The following is a 20,322-nucleotide window of genomic DNA, read 5'->3' as shown; positions in this document are numbered from 1 at the left end:
TGGTGACGGAAAACGCGAAGAGCACATCGCCGCTCACGTATTGCGTCACGCCATGCCTCGTTCCACCACGGAACTGGGGGGCGCCGGGGCAATTTGGAGGTGCGTGGTACTGAACGTTCCGCAGCTGTAAGAGTAACGTCTGTAATATGTGTGACGTCATCGTCGACGCTAGGAAAGTGACGGTCATCAAATGTCGCTAGAGACGAAAAAAGTGTCCAATCGGCTTGGGCAAACTTCCAGCGTCACGGGCACATATATGGCAGTTGAGGCTGCAGTCTAAGGACACATGGAAAGTGGTCACTCGAGTGTGTATCATCAAGGGCGAACCATTCGAAGCGCCGAGCTAGCGGAACAGTACCGACCGAAAGGTCCAAATGAGAGAAATTTGTCGTGGAGGCAGACAAAAATGTAGGGACCCCAGTGTTGAAGCAAATTAGATCCGCTTCGTGGAAGACGTCTAGCAACAGTGAGCCACGTGGACAAGGATGTGGAGATCCCCAAAGCGGGTGGTGGGTATTGAAGTCCCCAACCAGCAAATAGCGGGGTGGAAGCTGACCAAGAAGATGAAGGAGATCAGCTCGTGCCATTGGTGTGGACGATGAAATTTATACAGTACAAAGAGGAAAGTTATATCCAGAAAGGGAAAGACGGAGAGTGACAGCTTGGAAGGAAGTGTTTAAGGGGATTGGGTGATAATGCACAGTATCATGGAAAAGAATCATGAGTCCTCCATGGGCTGGAGTGCCTTCAACAGAGGGGAGATCGAATTGGACGGACTGAAAATGGGGGAGAACAAAGTGGTCATCAGGACGCAGCTTTGTTTCCTGAAGACAGATGACCGGCGAGTAGGATCGTAAGAGGATCGATAATTCATCCCGATTGGAGGATATTCCAGTGGATAATGGACATAGGGTGAACAGAAAATGGAGGAATGTGACCAAGGTTGCCGTCAACTCAACGACTGCTCAGACCTTGCGACCGACAGCATGGAATGACATTCAGCCGAAGGCAGAAGATCCTGATCCATAGGTTGTTCAGAAGCAGCTCCTGCCACCAGCGATCGGCCGGTTGATCGGCCGCCAGCAGTGCGCCTCAGCGACACAGAAGACAGCCAAGGGCGATTTCCGCCAGGTGGTGCTGTAGAGGAGACACGCCTTGGCAGAGAAGGAGATGAACTTGGTTTCTTATTAGCCTTCTTGGAAACATGGTGTTTAGATGATGGAGGAAGTGAAGGAGGAAGTTGGGGTACATAAAAAATCTTCACGAGTATGCTCTTTTTTCGAAGTCTTGGTGTCTGACTTTTGGGCTCGAGATTTAGCAGAACCCGATGAAGAGTGAGCCATAGTGTGGGCAGGCGAAAGTGGTGAGGTTGAACGGGCGATCTTTGCACTGGCCGATCTGACAACCGTGGCACTAAAGGTGAGGTCGCAAGTCTGCGTGGCCGCCTCCTTTGTTGGCCGAGGAGAAGCAAGGACAGTGCTGTACTTTCCTGTCTGAGGCACGGTGGGCTGTCGACTGGCGAATAATTTTCGAGCAGCAAAGGTCGACACCTTTTCACTCTGATTTCCTGAATGAGCTTTTCGTCTTTAAAAATGGGGCAATCTCGAGAGAAAGCAGCGTGGTCACCCATACAGTTGATGCAATGAGGGGATGGAGGTGGACAAGCACCCTCATTTGCATCGTTGCCACGCGTAACACATTTGGCCGGCTTGGAACAGGACTGGCTGGTGTGATTGAACCGCTGACACCAATAGCAACGCGTAGGGTTTGGGACGTAAGGGTGAACAGAAATTCTCTAGCAGCCTGCTTTGATTTTCGATGGGAGCTGAACTTTGTCAAACGTCAAGAAGACAGTGCAGGTTGGAATGATGTTCGTATCAACCCTTTTCAAAGCTCTATGAAAAGCCGTTACACCCTGGTCAGACAGGTAGTGCTGAATTTCTTCGTCAGACAATCCGTCGAGGGAGCGTGTATAAACGACTCCACGCGAGGAATTTAAAGTGTAGTGCGCTTCAACCAGGACAGGGAAGGTGTGGAGCAGTGAAGTACGCAGCAATTTTTGTGCCTGGAGGGCACTGACTGTTTCTAACAACAAAGTGCCATTCCGTAATCTGGAATAAGACTTTACAGGACCTGCAATTGCGTCGACACCTTTCTGAATAATGAAAGGGTTGACCGTGGACAAGTTGTGACCTTCGTCAGACCGAGAAACAACAAGGAACTGTGGCAACGATGGAAGAACTGTCTGTGGCTGAGATTCAGTGAACTTACGCTTGTGAGCAGACATAGTGGAAGATGAGGAAACAATTGCGGAAGAATCCCCCATGATTACCGGCGTCTCCGATGGCGCGCTCCTCCCTTGTGGGGGCCCTCTCTGAGGGCACACCCGCCTTAGGTGATTGTTCACACCTCCCGACAAACGGACGGAGGGACCAATCGGCACTTTCGGAAGGTATCAGCTCGGGTAATCACCCCTCCCTGGGCCTGGCCATTACCAGGGGGTATGTACGTGTCCTACCTGTCTACCCGGGGCAGGGAATTACGCGTTACCCCGTCACCGGCTATGAACGAAAATGCGTGGGTCGGCCTTCAGACACGCACTGGGAGGAAGAAAGAGAAAGGGAAAAACAAAGAAAGGGAAAGGAAAGAAGAGAGGTCTCAAATGCCGCAGCGGAGAAAAGGGTAAAGAGAAGAGGTAAGGAAAAGAGAAGGACAAAGGAAGGATGAAGACATACAAGCAGAGAAGGCGAAGAATGCGTTACATTTACGAGCGTCCGTCTCCAGACGTAGGCACAAACCATACTCCCAGAGGGGGAGAAAGTGAAGGAAAGAGCCAGAGGTGAGGGGAGGGGGGGGGCGAAGATGGGGGATAGGGAAGGTTGCGGAAAAGGAAGGTATGCAGCCCGGAAAGGAAGGAGGGCCACATTAGCTCGGGGTCCCGTGCTCGCTATGCACGTATCCACGAAAGAGTTGTGGACCCCCTGGGGTGGCATTCCTATTCTGTATCATTATTGGTTTGGTGTACTGGAACTGCTTGTCCGAGGTGTAACCGCCACTGTTGACATATATTGCCAGCAACTGAGATGTCTTGCAGACGCAATCCGAGAACAACGGCCAGGAAGATTGTGTGAAGTGATACTGCTCCACGATAACGCCGAACACATCTGCTAGACTGTCGTATGCACCTGATGCCATGCACCATTTTCACCTTCTGCGCTCTCTATGGAAAACTCGTGAAGGAACTTGTTTGCTGGATGAACATGCGCTCGGAATTTTGCTCAACGAGTTATTTGACTCAAATCCACGTGATCGAAAAGTTGCTCCAGTGTTGGCAGACTGTTGTACGTAGTGAAGGAGAACATGCTCTTATGTGTTGTTTTTAATTAACGTATGGACAAAGGGTACGAAATTATTCACCAACACAATAGAAGAGAGAATGGAAGTTTGAGCCAGGCGTGGTCGTGTGTCGAGGAGAGCAAGACACGCATTCCAAGCCCAGCAGGGCTTAAGTTTTCAGGGCTCAGTAGTGTCCGAAAAGTCACTTACACCTACATATACAAAATCTAAACACTCCATATCCTTATTCTGCTGCATTTCATTTTTGTTTGCTTTTTCCTGCTTGCGATTCCTTCAACATTTCTGTTTCAGTATCACCAAAGAATTGCATTCTAAATTATTTATTGGCATAAATCTGTCTCACCTATTTCCTAAACGATTCACTCTCAGAGAGCCATCACCGAAAGATGAAATTGCATCCAATGCATCAATATATTCAGTACCTATGGAAAAAGATTTTGTTTTATTACATCTTTCCCTTATAACTGCAGTGAATGATATCTTGAGTCCTAAACTAAATACAACTCATACTGTGAACCCAGAGAGGGATGTAAGGAATCCCTTTCATCCAAGCCTACTCGCCACCAGAATTTATAAAAGGAATAACTTCTCTTGATAACTATAGCCTCTGTGCTACCAAATATGCACTACAGCGTTATTCAATTTCCTTGTACCCAACCCTTGGTTGATGCCCCCCCACAGTCGCAGAGTGCAGTGTGTAGTGGTGGAACTCACCGCAGGCGAGAGACGGCAGAGTCATCTGGTGGAGGAGCAGTGCGGCTGGCCGTGGGCGGCGCAGCAGTGGCAGGGGTGCGGCCGCGGTCTCCCTGGGGCCCACTGCCGGGGCGTGGACTGCCGTCTGCAGAGGCCGGCGTGCTGCAAAGACAGACAGGCAGGGTGTGGTAAACTCTGTCCACTTGGAGGCCAGAGGATAGCATACTACATGCATCGCTGCTGGGGGATCGTCTTCACACAAACAACAGAACACATACTGCCAATGACAATAGTAGGTCTGCTAAGATGATTACCTTACCCTCCATCTAACCAGTTTACACACTGCTTCTCCCGAGTTCCTCAGACCTGTAGCTTACCATAACAAACAACAAAAGAGAGTACAAATGAAACGTAGATACAAAGACTTCAGTTTTGCTAGAGTAATACGAAAATAGAATACACAACAAGAATCACACGAAAATTGCAACAGGAATAACTTTTGAATGTACTTATTGTGGTATTGTTTTAATGAAGTGTTTCTGGTAGCTCATGTGTTACAGACCAGGCTGTAGGAGGCTCACATGATAGCATGGCGGGCAGCAGCTTTCGAACAGACTTGCGAAGGAAATTCAAGTCAATTAAGTGCACAGAATTTACCAAACCATTGTTTCCCATTCGTGTAATCAACAAATATCAAGTGCGCCTGCTTTTTCACTCAAGAATCGATGTATTTGATTCTATGTTTTGTTTTGTAACGATTGATATTAATGTTCACACGTTAGAACATCGTTACAAATGTGCTTGTACAAAACAAATGATATGGCTAGACATTGACATATCTGACAAATAAGCCACCTGTATGGTAAAAGCTACCTGTATGGTAATATAGTTTTAAATTTCCTGTGGGGTAGACTGCGGTGAGTCACCAAACTATGGGAAAGCTTGATTTCAGTCGCCAGCCTGGAATCCCGCTATTAAGATGAGTCATTTTGGTCTGTGTTTCCATGCAACTGACGTAACTCTCGCACTAACCACTACATGGCTACCAGCAGAATACAAACCACAACCACTGTACTAAGATAAAATGTCCATGACAGGCGCACATGCCATGGATACTCACCAAAATCGAGCACCCCAGTGGTGAGAGGCAAGGAGACTCACTGAAATGAAGCATCCTGATTGGAACACAGAAAACTAGTATATCCTAGTCGTTGTCCCTGGATCACGCTACACAGTTTATAGTCAGACATAGAAACGGCTAACCACATTGCGGTGTACAGCCAAATTTGCAGCTCTAAAATAAATTTCGAACACAAATATTGACCTTTAAGACACTAAAGTTTACATTTACGTCCTCAATGAAATGTGGAATGAAATATGTCAATTCTTAATTGCACAGACTGGAACACTTCATATTTGGCTATTACGATGTATGGAAAACAATGTTTTTTTTTTGACTAGACATACTTTTGGCGTTGATTCCATATATGCAATAAGAATGGGCGATTCCTGTTTCAAAATGAAACTTGAGTCCACACACACAGGCAGAGTATACAGGGTTATTACAAGTGATTGAAGCGATTTCACAGCTCTACAATAACTTTATTATCTGAGATATTTTCACAATGCTTTGCACACATATACAAAAACTCAAAAAGTTTTTTTAGGCATTCACAAATGTTCGATATGTGCCCATTTAGTGATTTGGCAGACATCAAGCCGATAGTCAAGTTCTTCCCACACTCGGCGCAGCATGTCCCCATCAATGAGTTCGAAAGCATCGTTTATGCGAGCTCGCAGTTCTGGCACGTTTCTTGGTAGACGAGGTTTAAACACTGAATTTTTCACATAATCCCACAGAAAGAAATCGCATGGGGTTAAGTCGGGAGAGCGTGGAGGCCATGACATGAATTGCTGATCATGATCTCCACCACGACCGATCCATCGGTTTTCCAATCCCCCGTTTAAGAAATGCCGAACATCATGATGGAAGTGCGGTGGAGCACCATCCTGTTGAAAGATGAAGTCGGCGCTGTCGGTCTCCAGTTCTGGCATGAGCCAATTTTCCGCGGGCTACGCGTGAAACTTGCCCGCACGCGTTCAAGCGTTTCTTCGCTCACTGCAGGCCGACCCGTTGATTTCCCCTTACAGAGGCATCCAGAAGCTTTAAACTGCGCATACCATCGCCGAATGGAGTTAGCATTTGGTGGATCTTTGTTGAACTTCGTCCTGAAGTGTCGTTGCACTGTTATGACTGACTGATGTGAGTGCATTTCAAGCACGACATACGCTTTCTCGGCTCCTGTCGCCATATTGTCTCACTGCGCTCTCGAGCGCTCTGACGGCAGAAACCTGAAGTGCGGCTTCAGCCGAACAAAACTTTATGAGTTTTTCTACGTATCTGTAGTGTGCCGTGACCATATGTCAATGAATGGAGCTACGGTGAATTTATGAAATCGCTTCAATCATTTGTAATAGCCCTGTACATATATAATGTTGTGTTGTACCATACTATGTACACATACCAGTGTACTGGTTGTTTTTCTCTGCCTCAAATCTAACAGTCTTTAAACTAACACATCACAAACCTTATGACTTGTTTTTTGCACATTTGCACTATCGTAACTACACCACTAAATGGACTATGCCTATAGGTATGGATTGCTTGTTTTGTGGCCACTGAGACACCCGAGCTACTGCTGTCCAGCGGAAAATAAGCATTAATGACTTACTCTTGGCACATATATTTTGAGTTACAAACCAACCTAAAAATATACTACTACTACTACTAGCTATAATAATTCGTCTATGAATGAAGCAGAGTTAACGTTCGTTATTTTTCATTATTTGATCTAAAAGACTGAAATTAATTCACCATTGACACATCATGAAGCCCACTGGAGAATTGCAAATTTTATAACTAGGAAGTTGGGTAGGAAATAGATGTCATCATAAGCAAGTGGACAAATTAGATGCAGGAGTGCATGAGACCCAATTCAATAAAGAAGGTTTTGGTTAGGAAGTACAACATGGATCCTATTTCAGTTATCAAGACTATTTCCAAACTTTACTTTGAATAACACAAACAGAACTAGATTTAAAGCTAATGAGTTAGTGTTAGGATAATTTTTAAAATTTATATTCATGTTAGGCTATATTGAACAGGTGAGTTTGAGACTGAGATATTTCTCATTCAGTTGAGTTTTGTAAACCAGTCAAGCTGCTTAGGCAACATATCAAATACAAGCAGTTTATTAAGCAGCTCATTAACTATGGCATAAATAATTATACATATCTGAAAGTAAAGAAAAGTAAATTTTTGAGAATTACGTGGACCTAGGTTTGTAGGGAGTGCTATGCCCTGCTAATCCCACAGGACAGGACAGGTAGTTTAACCTGTGAAAAGGGACTAAAATAAGAGGCTGTCAGTTACACTCTAACATACAACTTATTATTTCATCAAACATTACAAGAGCCCAAAAAAGTTTTTTAAACACACAGCTTTAATCTTTGGGACTTAATTGCCGGTTGAAAGCCACTTTAATTGAAAAATGGCTGAAGGCCAATAACTTAAAACACAAGCATAATCAGAAATTTAAAAGGCAAGTCTTATCTTAAAACAGTTCTTTAGTCAGGCTCAAGTGAACAAGTTAAATTTAAATCGGCTGAAGGACAAACACTTAAAACTCCAAAACATAAAACAACCCAAATTCCTTACACGAAACAGTTCTTTAATTTGGGCTGAAGGCCTTAAGAACAAACAACTGAAATTCAAGCCAGCTGTAGGCCTAAAAATTCAATCAGTTGAAGTAAACTAGTTAATTCAAATCGGCTGAAAGCTGAAGACTTAAAAATTCTGAAATTTTTTAAAATGTCAAAGGGCTTACGTCAAACAGTACTTTAAACCAGGCTTAAGGCCTTAAGAGTAAAACAACTGTTATTTAAAACACAAAACCGGCTAGAAGCCATATAAGTAACAAGAACAAATTTAAATAAAAAGGTAGTCTCCTCGAGGGAACCCAGATATTATATAATCGGCCTGTAATGCAAACGCTAACGCTTGCTTAGGTGAGACAGCCAGTGGGGCCAACCATTCACCATCCGACGACAACCCACCTGACTGACAGTAACAGGACCCAGCGACAAGATAACTTCCATTTCATCCGACCAGGGCACAATACGGAGTGCAACGGAACTATGTAGAAGGTACTAGCGCCCACAAACAATTATATATACACGGAGCTGTCAAACTACACACCATGCTGGACAGCAACAAGACGATGAAGAAACTATTACGTCAACGCCCAGGGCAGAACGTTAACGGCCACAAGGCAGAAGATTCCACTGGTGCACTTCAACTGAGATAACCAAATACAGTGAAACTCCACCGGAGGGTGGCTAGAAGTTTCCAACATGAAAACCACGTTGTTGCTCACAGGAAACCGACAACGAACTCCAAGCGACACAACGTGAACAGTCTTGAATTGCTGGTAGGTTAAATCAAAACTCAACCTTCGTGTCCAGGGTCGGAGAGCCACGGACCTCGTAGCAATGGGAACAGCGCCACACTCTCCGACACCGCGTAGAGACCGCCAGCGGGCCCCGGCCAAACTACAGCCCGCTGAGAATTCCTCGCTGCTCCGTCCCAAACGACCGACTCCTCTCAGAGCCAGTATGCCGACAACATTAAAATAACTTGTCCGTCAAAATCACACAAACTACACACAGTTTCACGAGCACTTGCACGAAGAACAAGGCAACGCTAACGGTAGTGACTGCACAATAACAAGGACGAATCACGAGTCAGTACAGAAAGCCAACCCACAAGCGATCACTGGCCAAATAGGCGTTGTCTAGCAAGACGATATACCGACAACCAACCAAAGTCACCCCCACTACAATCATGTGTGTCGGCAACCGTCGGGCAAGTCATGGGGGTCTGGACCTCACTGCTGCCGTGCCCCGACTGAACTTGTGCCGTGTGCAAACTCCAACACTGCCAGGTCCGAACTACACTGCTAGCCTCACCCAACTCACTGGCAGATGTGAACTAACTCCGAACACACGACAATCGGGAACTAATGGCAGTCAGCAAACATAATATGCCAGGGTTTATATCGATAAGCGCTGCTGCTGCCGCTGACGGGCAGGCAAAGCAGCAACTCAGTGACACAAGTAACTGCAACTAACATAACAAGGTGGCAGTACGGCAAAACCAGGATGTTAAATGAGAGATGGCACGAAGACGAGCTACGCATGGCTCAGGTATATGTAATATTAGACGGTATATAACAAATAATATCTGGATCTGAACATTTCTTCACTGTTGAATTTGTTTGGAGATAGATCAGTAAGAACAACAGATTACATAGGGAAGATTATAGTCGCAGGAAACACAGAAGAATCCATCATACAGGGTGGTGCACGAAATGTGTTACCATTTTGTTTTTGAATACAAACTTTATTGTCAATACAATCTGAAAGGAACATATACTATAATGAAGAGCCGTCCATGGAGATTTGTTCTAACTCAGCACATCGTTAAAATGTCCAACATTTCGTTTCCTAACATCCTTCAAACGAACACTGAAGTTAGTGATTACCCTACAGCACATCTCTTCCGTAATTTCACTGCAAGCTTGAAGAATAAGTCTTCTGAGCTCCATTAAATCACGTGGACGTTTCGGGAAAATTTTTTCCTTTAGGTGCCCGCAAAGAAAAAAGTCACATGGGGGGCCAATTCTGTCATTGAAGAGACCTGGAAGCCTGACTGAAATAATCCACGTGTCGAAATGCTAGTGTAGAAACTCCAACAGAGTTTGCAGTATGTGGCCTTACTCCATCTTGCATGAACCACTGCGTGTTGAAGGGCAAGGCAGTAGCGAGAAGCTGTGGAATGAAGCTATTCTGAAGCATGCTCAAATAAAACTCGCTGTTCACTGTTTCTTCAAAGAAAAAGGGTCCAGTAAGTCCGTGACTGGAAATTGCTGCCCACGCTGTAATCCTCGGAGCATAATGTTGTCGTTCATGAAGCACTTGTGGGTTTTCAGCGGCCCAAAAGCGTACATTTTGTTTGTTAACCACACCGTGTAAATGAAAATGCGTCTCGTCTGAAAACCACACGTTGTTGAGAGTTTCATCCCTATCCTCTGCCCACGGAGCAAACGGTAGTCTCTGCTGCTTGCGTTCTTCAGTGAGCTCCTGTGCACAGGTCATCTTGTATGGGTACACATGGAGGTCACTTTTAAGAATGCGTTGAACGGAGCGTCTGGATATTCCCAGTTGCACTGCTGCCTTTCTACACGATTTCCTGGGACTTCTCTGTACAGCAACTCGTACCGCTTCAATACTCTGCGGGGAGCAAACAGGCTTAGGCCGAGGTCGCTTCGCTTCCAATACTGTTCCTTCCTGTACAAATTTATCGTACAACCTGTGGATGGTCTTCTTGCAAGGGACCCATCGTGTGTTAAACTGTTGTCGGAAACACCTCTGAGTCACAGCAAGGCTTTTCGTTTCGTGAAAAAGTAACACAATTGCTGATCGTTGCTGTGTCGTCAGTCTTCCATTGTCAGCCACTGCTGCTTACTAGTCTCCTAGCGGCAGTATCGTAAATTACGCGTCATTTCGAAACTCATTTGTTTTTCCAAGCTCTGTTGGTACTGCTGTAGAGACCCCAGCGGGCTTATCTAATGTGCGTCGTAAATTGTGAAAGAAACAATTGGTAGCCGGCCGCAGTGGCCGTGCGGTTCTAGGCGCTTCAGTCCGGAACCCCGCGACTGCTACGGCTGCAGGTTCGAATCCTGCCTCGGGCATGGATGTGTGTGATGTCCTTAGTTAGGTTTAAGTAGTTCTACGTTCTAGGGGCTGATGACCTCAGATGTTAAGTCACATAGTGCTCAGAGCCATTTGAACCATTTTTGAAACAATTGGTAACACATTTCGTGCGCCACCCTGTATGACCTTTAGTAACACAATTGAGAAATTCGAGCAACACTGGGACAATCGAGCAGAGATTTACTGACTGCTCCCCAAAGAAGCAGCCACAGTATTTTGATGACTAGAACCTCCTCCCAGTGTGTGTAATAGACGGGAGTGTACTTAGCTACTGCATGTAGTCTGAGGAACAACTTCACAGAAACAGGAAGGAAACGTGAATAAAGGCCCTGATTCTGCTGTTTTGGTCTTAGGAATGGCTTTTTGTAGCGTGAGGAGGGTCCAGAATATAGAGGGAGTAAGCCCTCCACCACATCTGCTTATGTAAACTTCTTTACTGGAGTAGTCTTTTCGTGCTTTGAATGGGAACCACACACTTCTTAGGGCCTAGAATACTTCTTACAACTTATACCTAACTCAAGTGCATCGACTGGGGAAAGTGAGGGAACTTTGTTGCGGAAACTATGGTTGTATTACATACATCTAGGAAGAAAGCTATTGAGAGACAAACAACATGCAAATCTGTAGTACTGATGTGGGAGCAGTGGTTACTCTTACCATTTGCTTTACTACATCTATGCCAAAGGTTAACACTTACTGTGTGGTAACATCAGAAGTGATAACAACGTTGCTGGTCTACTTGAGGCATGCCACAGCCTGCTACAGAGTACAGAGTGCTAGTATTGGGTGACAGACTTGTTCCTTATCTTCAGCTTCCCTATATGTAGCATAACACTATCTATATGTACCCCCTTGTTGGCAGCAGCAGAACCAGACAACAAAAATAAAGACTCTTTTTTGCATCAACAGGGTAACAGTGACCCTGTGCAGGACACAGAAAAAGACCTGCACACTTTCATGGCCTGGTTGCAAACTGTAAACATCAGTGTCTGCTTGTGTCTTGAGCAGCACATAGTTGTATCCACCACTACATCGGTTCCTGTTCTGTCCACAGTCAGTGTACATTTTATTTAGAGCCTTGGTGCCGGAATCTAAATGCCTGGTTGTTCCATACATTGAATTTAATAGAACTGATGATTGCAGATCAGGTCAAAGCAATTTATAAAGCTATGACAAATTTGTCTTTTCCTTGATTTTCATTAGCTAGCATACCTGTTAGTAAACGCAGATCAGTTATAGTATTAAATGAAGCTAATATATGAAGTTTAGGAAAATAAAATGGACATTACTGATCACCTACGCTGAAGGAGTTGTGCGACATAAACGAAAGCTGGTAGGCGTGTTTCTACATCTGAAATATTATGACTATTCAGATGTCGGCCCAGTCCAATTCCAGTGGTGCTAGTAGCGCCACTATTAGGATGAAAACCAGGTTTGCTTTAAATACGTGCTCTAGTGACCGTGAGCGTTAGTTACCTTCGAGATTGGATGGAGCGAGGTGACTGGGACAAAGATGCCATTATAGAACTGCATCTACAACAAACAACTTGAGCAGCAGTTGGCACGTAACGAAAAGTTAGATATCGTTTATATCAAGGACAGCTCTGAGCCAGACGCCTTGTAGCATGCATTCCACTGACTCCAAACCACCATCATTTGCGATATCAGTGGGGTGAAGCAAGAGCTCATTAGAGAGCAGGGTGGAAGTCTGTGGCGTTTTTGGATGGAAGCTGGTTCTGCCTCGGTGCCTGTGGTGGCCGGAAGTTGGTTAGGAGGTCAATTGAGGGCCTGAAACCAACCTGTCTGCATGCTAGGCGCATTGGACCTACAACCGGAGTTATGATCATGGATGCAATTTGCTATGAGAGCAGGAGGACTCTCATCATTATCCCATGCACCCTGACTGCAAATGCGCGTCAGTCTGGTGCTTCGACCTGTTGTGCTGCTATTCATGAACAGCGTTCCAGGAGGTGTTTTCCAACAGGATAACGCGCGGCCAGTAACAGCCGATGTAATACAGTATGCTCTACAGAATGTAGACATGTTGCCTTGATAAGTCTCAATGGCCGTATCCACCTCCAATTGGGCACTTACGGGTCATCATTGGATGACAACTCCTGTGTCATCCACAAACAGCACTATCTGTCCCCGTATGGACGACCAAGTGCACCAGGCAACGTACTCCATCACACAAATTGACATCTGGTAATTGCACAACACAATGCATTAACGTTAGCATGCTTGCATTCAACATTTTGGTGCTTACACTGCTTATTAACTAGCCAGCATGTCACATTTGCAATGGAAAATCTGGCGCTTACATTAACCTGTCATCTTAATCAGTTACGTATGTTAACTAGACAAATGTGTTCCCAAAATTTCATTGCTCTACATTAATTAGTTTTTGGTGTTGTGATTTTTTCCTGTAAGGTGTGTCTATGCTCTAAAATACTCTTACACTAAGTATAATTGTTAGCTCGGAAATACAAGAACACACAGAAATGTGCAACACAGATAAGTGTCTCGTTAGATGCTTACCTTGTTTCTGCTGGAGGATCTGCGAGCAGCTGACCCAGTGTAACGATGTCTTCAGGCTGAGTGCGCACTGCGTCAGCCCAGCCCTGTGTGGTCATGACCTGAAAGGCGTTGGCCTTGATGAAGTTAACGGCGGCCTGCCTGAGGCTGGTGCAGGAGTGCCTGATCGCCAGAACAGCTGCGGCCGCCGCAGTCTCGACGGACAGCTGAGCGGCCACGTGCTGCTCGCACCGAGCCTTCAGGGCCGACAAGCCGTATTTATCAGCGGCTGCCAGCATCTGGGGGGCCAGGCTGGGCAGCTGAGGGGCCTGGAGGGTGTAGAGGTAGGCGACCAGCTGGCGGAGCACCGGGCCCTCCACGTCCGGGACTGCGACCTCGCCGGTGTTGGCTTCCAGTGTGTCGTGGCGAAACATGCCGCCAAACACGGGACTTCTATCGGCCAACACGGCCCTGTGCGCCACGAGACGGGTGCCGCCCGCCACCAGTGTGACGACTGCGCCGTCCCCTGCGTCCAGAAGGGCGCCCAGGTCCACGGCTGTGGTCTCCATAACCTCCTGGGTGGGTTCCATTGTGGATGACTCTGGAACACGGCGATACTCAGCAGCCATTTCTCCTCGCACGGTACACTCTATACTTGTACGAGCCACAGGCAGAACAGTGTCGACCGAAAGTTGGTAAATGTTTTGACCTCTGCACACTCGGCCTTCATGTCTTGAACATGCCTCTCAACCCTCTGCCTTTCGAAAATCGTCCATATGGAGAACCAAATATAAATATCAGCCTTGCAAACTAAAAATGCAGAGACAGCAGTGGAGTGTGGAAGGTCCGGCCATAATCTCAATTAGTTTAGAATAAGAGATGCAGTTAGTGTCTCAGATGCTAATAAACAGCCCAAGCGAGTATACAATTTACGTAAAGCGAATTGTGAAAATTTAAACGGAGCATTCAATGTACAGCCACTGCATAAAATCGGTACTGATGTTCACGCCACAGGCAACAAGTTTATATAAATGTTGCAGACGGCGCACATTAAGGCGATCCCTATATTTATCAGGTAGCCAAAGGTTTTTAAAATTCCCTGATGTTTCACCCCATAGACAGCACAGCAGGTGATAAGGCACTACCATAGAACCTCAGGGGAAACAGAATGACAAGGCTGAGTTTCTATCGAACAGTCAAATGACAATATAAAGAACTGTTACACCTAACAAGAGCAGAAAAATGCGAGCTATATTTGAAGAACCAAATGGTAGCAGACATCTACTGTTTCACATACAAACTTTCAACAAACACGATTCGATACCTACTGTTATATCGTCCTTGAGATGATCTAGAGGTATGACGACGATGGACCAGAAGACATTAGGACCCTGTTGCCGGAAGACATGACAGTATCTTCGCTCTGAACTACTCCAGCAGCATGTGAATAATGATGTTCTGATTCGATTTGGCCAGAAGCACATAGGCCTGGGCAGTAATAAAATTCAAAAAAAGAAAGAAGCAATAGAGCTTGATATAGTTACAGCGCAAGTGTTGCATCAGCTAGTGGACCAGACTTTACCGTATATAACAGCGTCATTCCACAATTTCCTTTGCAAGTATGAGCAAACATGATCTGCAATGTCTCAAGTAAATTTACGGAGAACACAAAGATCCAAAACAACTCCGCCCTAACAATATCGAGTAATTTTAGTTAACTTCCATTACCAAGGGGGGGTGGGGAGCAGAGGAGGTAGTGGGTGGGGGAAGGTGGTACTTCGTGCCGTTGCTAAAAAATTAAAATTATGGTAACTACACGCTTTTGAAGAGGTAATTATGTGTAATTAGGGTCCAAAAGGTGAAAATACCGTTTAAGAGATTGTTATCAATATCAAAGTACCTTCGAAAATGTATACTACTGACGTCATAACCAACACAAGCAATATAAGAAATGCACATTTCTTTCAGTGTTGTTGTATTTTACTCTAAACGTAATTTTTCAAGAGGTACTGATGAGTAAGTATGGCCCATAACTTGGATATACTGACTACGAGTTTCACTGAAGAGAGTGAAATCTACTACTGTTACTTAAACTTTTACGTTAACTGAACTGAAATATTTAAAAGATATATTAAATATGATAGAATTCATTAACAACAACACATACTTTTTCGATATTTTAAAATATAAATAAACTGACTAGATTACAATATAGACGGGCATAACGTACCCTAATCCCTGCCCACCTTGGTATTGTGAGGTATAAGTTTTACAGCACAATTCGTTTGGTAAATGCCCAGTGAAAGTACAAGGAAACGCCCCGTGCGTTCATCTGAGCCATCTTAGCGTCATGAGAGGCATGAACTCCTGTATTATGGTGTCGCGAAAGGGAAATACACTGAGGGTGCTATAAATCACGCAAGGCATATTGAGAATACCTCAGACAAGTAGGTTATAGTCATAATGACTGATAAAGCTGGCGATATCGATAATTTATGATTGCCTACGCAGTTCAAAGAATGACGCAGATGTGTTGTCCCTGTAATGTCTCTTGCAGCGGTCTCTCCGCGATATTTTCAGAAATTTTTTAAATTATATAACTCAGTACATATCTCGAAATACCTCTTCTTATCTTACCGATTATCAATGCAAAGTAGTTACAAGCCCAATTATTCCTTGGAGCGCCCATTTACTCCATGGAATAGCTGCTCTGCTATCTACGTTTTCTCTTATGAAAAGAATGAAGGAACTTCTTGCCGATTAGTCGTGAAAGAAGGAGGATGTATATGTATGTATGATTGGGCTAGTAGCCATCTTGATGAGATTCTGTATGAGAACGAATTTAATACATGAACTAAACTAAAGCAAGTGTGTTCGCGTATTATTTAACTGATTATTATTGACAGTGTCTGCTTACTACGCTGTGTTGCACGGGATCAGTGGGGAACGTCTGATTTACACTGGACGAACCTGCCGTTTTGTATGCTCAAAATATCCAGTTATTTCAAATAAATAGGCTAACACGGTCTTACCAGCAGATCTCCGGTCTTCCCCATGTGATCACCGAAAGTTAATAATTATTACAAATGTTTCCAGGAGATCGACTGACAATTTTCGTCGCACCGAGACTTCGAAATTGCTTCACTGCCTTATGGAATTTAAGTTAAGCTCAATTTAATCAGGATAGAACAGTACTGAACTGTGTGAATGTGATAAGCCTTGTAACGTTCCCTGGCAAACTCACATTATTAAAGAACAAGAGTTTATTTGTACCATATACGCCGCTCTGGGCAAGTTGTATATATCGTAATTATTGAACAAAAATATTACTGAATGTGGTGTAAAAGACATTTGTTATTCTCCTTATATTTTTTGTTGTAATATTTCTCTGTATTTAGGATAGGAATTTTTCTGTATTTATTATGTGATTGTAAAATGTGTCAGTATTTGCGATAGCAGAGAGATATATAAAATGTTGTCAGAAGAGAATAATATCGTCAATTTGCAAAGAAATGTTAATAGTCAGCAATACTATTTAAGCACAATGCATTATGTATTCTTTGGTCTTCTCTGTTCAGAAGTCATTGCGGTAGGACACTGTGAAAGAGTTTTTTACGAATGGGTAGACTTCTTTTGTCTCTGTCTGGTCTTAGCCGCCATTAGACGATGCGTTACGAATTAATGTGAGTTGTATTGTTGTTTGATCTAAATATATTAGAGTTTATCAAAAGTGTGAATTATTTATGTAAATTAGCTTGCCCACGTCATCTATAAAATTTCTTTAAGAATTTTTCAGCATTTTTTAGCGGTGTTGCTGGGTTGTGCCGCGACCAACAATAGGCGGCACATTTAAAAAATTATCAAACCCGTAAATCGGGAACAGAAGCATAAAAATCAATAGTGAATTAAGAAATTGTTCTTCTTTTTCAGTGATCCTGTGGCTGATAAAATTTGAATTAATTATACGTTTGTGCATTCGTAGGCGGATAGCTAATGTTAGTTAACATTGAAATTTAAACAGTTTGGTTCTTTCAAAATATCTTAAATGTGTAATGAAGTAGGTTTGATCAGTGATAAATGTCGGCTTGGCAATAATTAAAACATTTTCTGCTAATAGAGGTAATCTTGTGTTCTATGGCTAGTGCCGGGATAAAATTCAGTAAAAATATTTAACAAAAAACCCACTGCATCTGGAAAGTGTATGCCAAGGCCGAATGATTTAAAGGACTCAATTCTCAACCTAATATTCTTAACCAGTTCATATGAGTTCACGTAAATATTATTTTTTCTTTAAATGTACGTAATTCTTAAGAAGGTAAAAATTTTTATTACCACACGAAAATAAGAGAGTGGTTCTACAACAAAGTTCGCACGAAAGAAAATTAACTTAAAAGCAAAAGATAAAATTTATTATTCTTCTTTAACGAAATTTCAAATCAATTCCATTCATTTCGACGATTTCGTTAAAGCCTGCTTTGTGAATGAAAATTCCCTTAATATACGCATGTTTTTACTATCCTGATCAGTGAAGCTAAATCAGGCCGGTATGAGAGAGGTTTTTAAATTTTAGATTCCACAAAAAAGAATATTAAATCCCAATAGTGTCTATAACATCCTAAGAGGTTACTCCATCGACAGGCTAGTGAAACTGGAATACCTCGAAAGTAAATTGTGATGAACGTCACCAAAAGCTGCCCACAGGTTTCTGTTTGTTGTCATTAACGAACCAGCTTCAGAGCATAAAAAATACTAGAGGCTGAATCTCCTTTGCAGATGAGCTACTAGGTACTCGCATAGGATCTGTCAATGCATGAGATGAATTAGAGGAAATTAGTTGGGAAGTTCTTGCAAGACTAAGTAATCGATGCATAGGAAACAAACTAACAATAGCAGCACACTAAAATGTTTATATAATACTGAATCTTATCAAGACTCTAAAAGCCAACAATCAGAATAAATTACCAACCAGTGAAAAGAGATCAATCGTAAACATACATCAGTAAATATATCAAGCATAACACCCAGTAGTCGTGTACCATAGAGGCATTAATATCCTCAGCAAAACAGCAATGCAACAAGCTCATATGACTTGCAAAATTCTGGCTGCTGCCGTGTGACTAGCCAAGCTTACAGTTGTAAAGATGTGATAGATAGAGACAATATGAGTGCGGATGTTAATACGGACTTGATAGCTATTTGATGAGTGTTAGTGGCAATGAACAGTCAACAGAACTTTAACCATTTTGCTACATGAAGGTAGAACCCGGACGCCCGCTATTTATAACGAACTTTTAGAAAATGATTTTTAGCTAGTGTTTTGCTGCGATTGCCTAGTGGGTATGGGATGGATGGTAATTTCATTAACGTTGCTTTGCACCACCTAGATACTACCTGCTACGACAGAGTGAAGAAACATGGAGCAGACAAGAAGCCTAAAGAGATACGTGCATTGAACTATGAGAATGTGATCACAATAAGAAGGAAAACCGAACCCCAGCCCGCGGAAAAACGTAACACCATGGATGCCGAACAGATACAAGTCACGTGGCAGCCATTGGCTGTAATTAGCGTTGGACTGTGTTCATTTGATAACTGGGTTCAGTTTAGTCTTATTTTGCAAAGTTGGAAGAGGAATTACCGACAATGCGGCACTCAGTATATGAAGAAACCGTAAGGGTGAACAGGACTCACCGTAGAGTGAGGGAGGGATGTCTCCAGGCAAGTGATGCTCGTCGCCGCGGCCAACACACGGAGCGTCCCGACCGTTGCTGGAGTAGCAGTGAGCTCAGCGACACAGCCCGCACTTCCTTACACGCCAGCAGAAGGCCGCGTGACGTCACCGAGCCTCGCATTACTGTAACGATGTGGCGATATCAGAGCGTGTTTTATCTCGAGCGTCTGTCACCAGGTGCGACAACCTCCACTTTAGTAGACTTATACAATCAGTCCATCTAGTCCCACGTAGACATCTGATTCCTCTGAAGTCAAAATATCGGAGCGTATTGTGATGCTAGTTAAAACTCGATGCTGTATGCCGGAAAACATTGTCTCAATATCAGTTTGAACAACATCAAACTTTTAATTTCTTTCCGTTCTGTAACTGCTGCAGAATGAGCGTGGCTCTGTTTCGTATGTTCTTGTTCAGTTCTTTTTGGCTCGAGTGCATAGTCATATGTGAGAACTGATAAACTGAGAAGTGCCCTTGTTCATCTTCCATACTTAAAAACACATATTTCCTGCTGCAAGGTCTTTCTTTCCATAATTTTGGAGGAGTTAGTACAGAGTAAAACATGAAAAACGTCCGCTGTATATTGGAAGTGAAATGCATACTTTAAGAACATATTCAGTACACGCGATGTGTCTCACATTATTGAAGATGATCAAGTGCTCGTAGCTATGAAGGTATGCATTCTAGAGCCAATGTTTACTAGACGTTTTTGTTGTTTTGGTCTTTAGAATCAAGTTTGAAAGTTTCTTGCTCTCCTACCTTAGCACCGAAAGATCTGGAACGTGTATTCCACTGATAGGGGAGTCAGCAACATTTTCGCTTACCGCTGCCGGCCTGTTCATATCCGAACCGGGGTCCTTCATCTCAGAGTGATGTATTTTCTCTTCCCCATCACCTCCGAATGTCCTTAAAATCATCGCGCAGTCATCCTGCAAAGCATAATGAAAACTACAGTCTGGCAATATCTATTCTCCTTGGCATAAACACACATCCATTGTGTTTCTCTTCGAATAATAGTGACTCTTCCAATGCGATAACATGGCGCTACAGTTATGGGCTGTGCTGTTGTTGGTGTACGATTGTCATTGTGCCTGTCTCTATTGTTTTGTCAATGAAAGCTGAAACAACGGTCGGCGTAATGACAGCGCTGCAGACGTCTTCTTGTTGTCCGTGTGGGTACTTGCCTTGCTGTTATC

The 20,322-nt window shown here is 43.7% G+C and overlaps 1 protein-coding gene across 1 annotated transcript; it reads right to left on the bottom strand.

Annotated features, from left to right (window-relative positions):
- Positions 1-4,067: 4,067 nt before the first annotated feature.
- On the bottom strand, positions 4,068-19,215 carry LOC126419342 (speckle-type POZ protein-like). The gene is made up of 3 exons (XM_050086527.1): positions 19,090-19,215; positions 13,423-13,999; positions 4,068-4,212 (listed from the first exon to the last, which is right to left on the bottom strand). Exons 2-3 carry the CDS (start codon positions 13,986-13,988, stop codon positions 4,068-4,070), a joined length of 711 nt encoding a protein of 236 aa, XP_049942484.1. The 5' UTR covers positions 13,989-13,999; positions 19,090-19,215.
- Between the last annotated feature and the right edge of the window lie 1,107 nt (positions 19,216-20,322).

This window comes from Schistocerca serialis, chromosome 9, assembly GCF_023864345.2.
Source record: "Schistocerca serialis cubense isolate TAMUIC-IGC-003099 chromosome 9, iqSchSeri2.2, whole genome shotgun sequence".
In the NCBI taxonomy this organism is placed as follows: Eukaryota; Metazoa; Arthropoda; class Insecta; order Orthoptera; family Acrididae; genus Schistocerca; species Schistocerca serialis.
This window is presented reverse-complemented; position numbering and strand designations above follow the sequence as displayed.

Excerpts from the sequence above, each read along its gene's own strand:
- LOC126419342 (XM_050086527.1), bottom strand. The coding sequence starts at position 13,988 with ATGGAACCCACCCAGGAGGTTATGGAGACCACAGCCGTGGACCTGGGC. Across the intron at positions 4,213-13,422 it reads GATCCTCCAGCAGAAACAAG|CACGCCGGCCTCTGCAGACG; the intron begins GTAAGCATCTAA and ends CTGTCTTTGCAG.